At 36.0% G+C, this 2573-nt stretch overlaps 1 protein-coding gene across 1 annotated transcript; it reads right to left on the reverse strand.

The window, feature by feature from the left end:
- Positions 1–369: 369 nt before the first annotated feature.
- Positions 370–2281, reverse strand: LOC8281949 (probable polyol transporter 6). Its single transcript, XM_002531383.4, has 2 exons — positions 1991–2281; positions 370–1809 (listed from the first exon to the last, which is right to left on the reverse strand). Exons 1-2 carry the CDS (start codon positions 2094–2096, stop codon positions 422–424), a joined length of 1494 nt encoding a protein of 497 aa, XP_002531429.2. The 5' UTR covers positions 2097–2281; the 3' UTR covers positions 370–421.
- Positions 2282–2573: the final 292 nt, after the last annotated feature.

The following is a 2573-nucleotide window of genomic DNA, read 5'->3' on the forward strand; positions in this document are numbered from 1 at the left end:
TGCATAAAAGATTATGTAAAATATATTTGCCTTTCATCACAATCTATTATTTAGAAGTAGAAGTATTGTAATATTTGTTTTTCTGTCTATAGTTCTAGTCCTTTTCTGCTCTTCCCAATTCCCATGTCATCTAAAAATCTAGAATTAATGGGTTACTCACTTATTCTTGACTTCTTTCAGAAATCAATTTTTGCAATAGATTAACAACTTAACATATAGCAAATTCAGCATAGTCTGAAATTCAGCAATGCAGACATCTTATATTTGGTGATCAAATCCAAGCAGGACTTCAATGCAACAAAAGTTTTAAAAAGGAAAGCTTCGTTTAGAAAAAAAAAAAAAAAAAAAAAAAAAAAAAAAGACATACAGTTTGATGGTTCTCATATCTATATCTGAATATTACTAAATTATAATCATTAATTTACACATTTTGAAGTTCCACATTCTCATTTTTAGCCCTAGTACCCTTGCTAAATAGCTCTTCCATTTCTTCCAAGGACCTTCCCTTAGTCTCAGGGAAAAGAAAATAGAAGAATAACAAGCCAATGAAAGAGACAGCAGCAAACAAGAGGAAGGCTCCACCTATAGTAATTGCTTTGTAGAGTGAAATAAAACTCATAGAAATTGTAGCGTTCATAAGCCTGTTCACAGCAACACCAATGCTATACCCTTGTGCTCTCAGCTTCAATGGGAGTATCTCAGAACTATAAACCCATGTCACGGGTGATAACCCAATATTGTAAAATGCCACAAATATGTAGGTAGAGACAATGCTGAGGCTTAAGGCCCATATCACTTTTCCCCCTGTATGATACTCAACTACTGTCAAGCAAGTTCCTAACAGTGTCAGGAATACTACAATTCCTGATGTGCTTATTAGCAGTAGACGCCTTCTTCCAACTCTGTCAAGCAAAAATGTAGCTATGGTTATAAATATAAACTTTGTAAGCCCTACCCCAACTGTTGCAAGCAAGAGCTTTTCTTTGCCGGTTATACCAGCTTTCTTGAAGATTCTTGGACTGTATAATACAACTGCTTCAATACCAACTGCGTGCTCAAAGAAATGGATTCCTATTGCTGCGACTAGTATCCGTCTTACAGCAGGTGTTGGCCTTAAGATTAGTTCTTTCCATACCCCTTCGCCGTGGGTTTTCTGGGTTGGCTTGACGAAATCATCGTTGCAATTCTTATCAATTCCTGCAGCAACTTTTATGTCACGGAAACGGACTTCTGCTTCTTCTTCAGAATTGGAAACTTTGAGCAAGACTTTCTTAGCTTCACCTAAACGACCTTGCAGAATCAACCCTCTTGGAGATTCTGGCATTTGCAGGATACCAAAGGCTAATCCAATCGAAGGTATCGCAACAATTCCAAGCATTATTCTCCAACCGAGTTTCAAAGACAATTTCCCAAATATGACATTGGAAATATAGCCAAGCAAAATGCCAATACTTATACCAAGTTCAGGTAAAGAGGTCAAGAAACCTCTTGATGATGGTGATGAAACTTCTGCTGAGTAAACTGGAGCAATCATTAAAGCAAAACCTACACCAATTCCTGCTATGCACCTTCCTGTTAATAAGATGCCATAATTTGGACCATATCCCATTAGCACTGAACCAAGCATGAAGATGATGCACGATATAACAATTGTATATCGTCGGCCAATGTAATCGGATGTTCGTCCGGCGAGAAGGGAACCCACTAAGGCACATATATTCAAGATTCCGGCAAGGACTTCCACTTGTGAATCATGGATTTTAAGGTCGTCTTCGATGAATATCATTGCTCCACTCATCACACCAGTATCTACATGACAAGAAAACCTTATATTTTGGTAGATATCGTCATAACTGAAATAAAATTATGATCTATTTGAGAACTTGAAAGACAGATATTGTCACAATTGAAATAAAACATGAGATCAATGTCCTCACATGACATGCTGAAAAGATAATAAAGGACAGAACTTGATTGGAAAAGAACATACCATAGCCAAATATAATGGATATCATTGAAGCAACTATGGCACATGCAGCTGCATACTTGTTGAATTCTGTTGAGTTTTCTCCACCAGAACCAACTCCTCCTCCCATTGATACCACTGATGATTTTCCTGTGAGTTTAAAAGCTTTCTCTTATCTTATATTTCATATAAAAGCCACTTATATGGATGACTATGTTGGTCAGGATACACAACCGAACAAAAACTCAGACTCTAATGTCTATCGCAATTTGAGACTTAATGTATTTCTATATTTATAGTAATATTTATCACATTTTCCAATCCTATCTACAGAGTTCAAACAAGATTTTTTCCTAAGCAAAAAAATTAAAATAAAATTGTTCAAACCACAATATAAAAAGAAATCAGGAAAAATAGCAGCCTAACACTACCAGAATCATTGTCGCACTGAATTTTGCAAGTTGCAAAAAATATCCAAGACGGTTGGATTACTTAATTTTGGATAAGATTTCCAAGAAATCTGACCTGTGGGTCAAGTAAAAGGTCCCAACTTATAACCTAGATTCTCGGTCAGTAAATTTGTTTTTCCTCTTTAAGATAATGTTAA

This window comes from Ricinus communis, chromosome 6 (genome assembly GCF_019578655.1).
Source record: "Ricinus communis isolate WT05 ecotype wild-type chromosome 6, ASM1957865v1, whole genome shotgun sequence".
Classification (NCBI taxonomy): domain Eukaryota; kingdom Viridiplantae; phylum Streptophyta; class Magnoliopsida; order Malpighiales; family Euphorbiaceae; genus Ricinus; species Ricinus communis.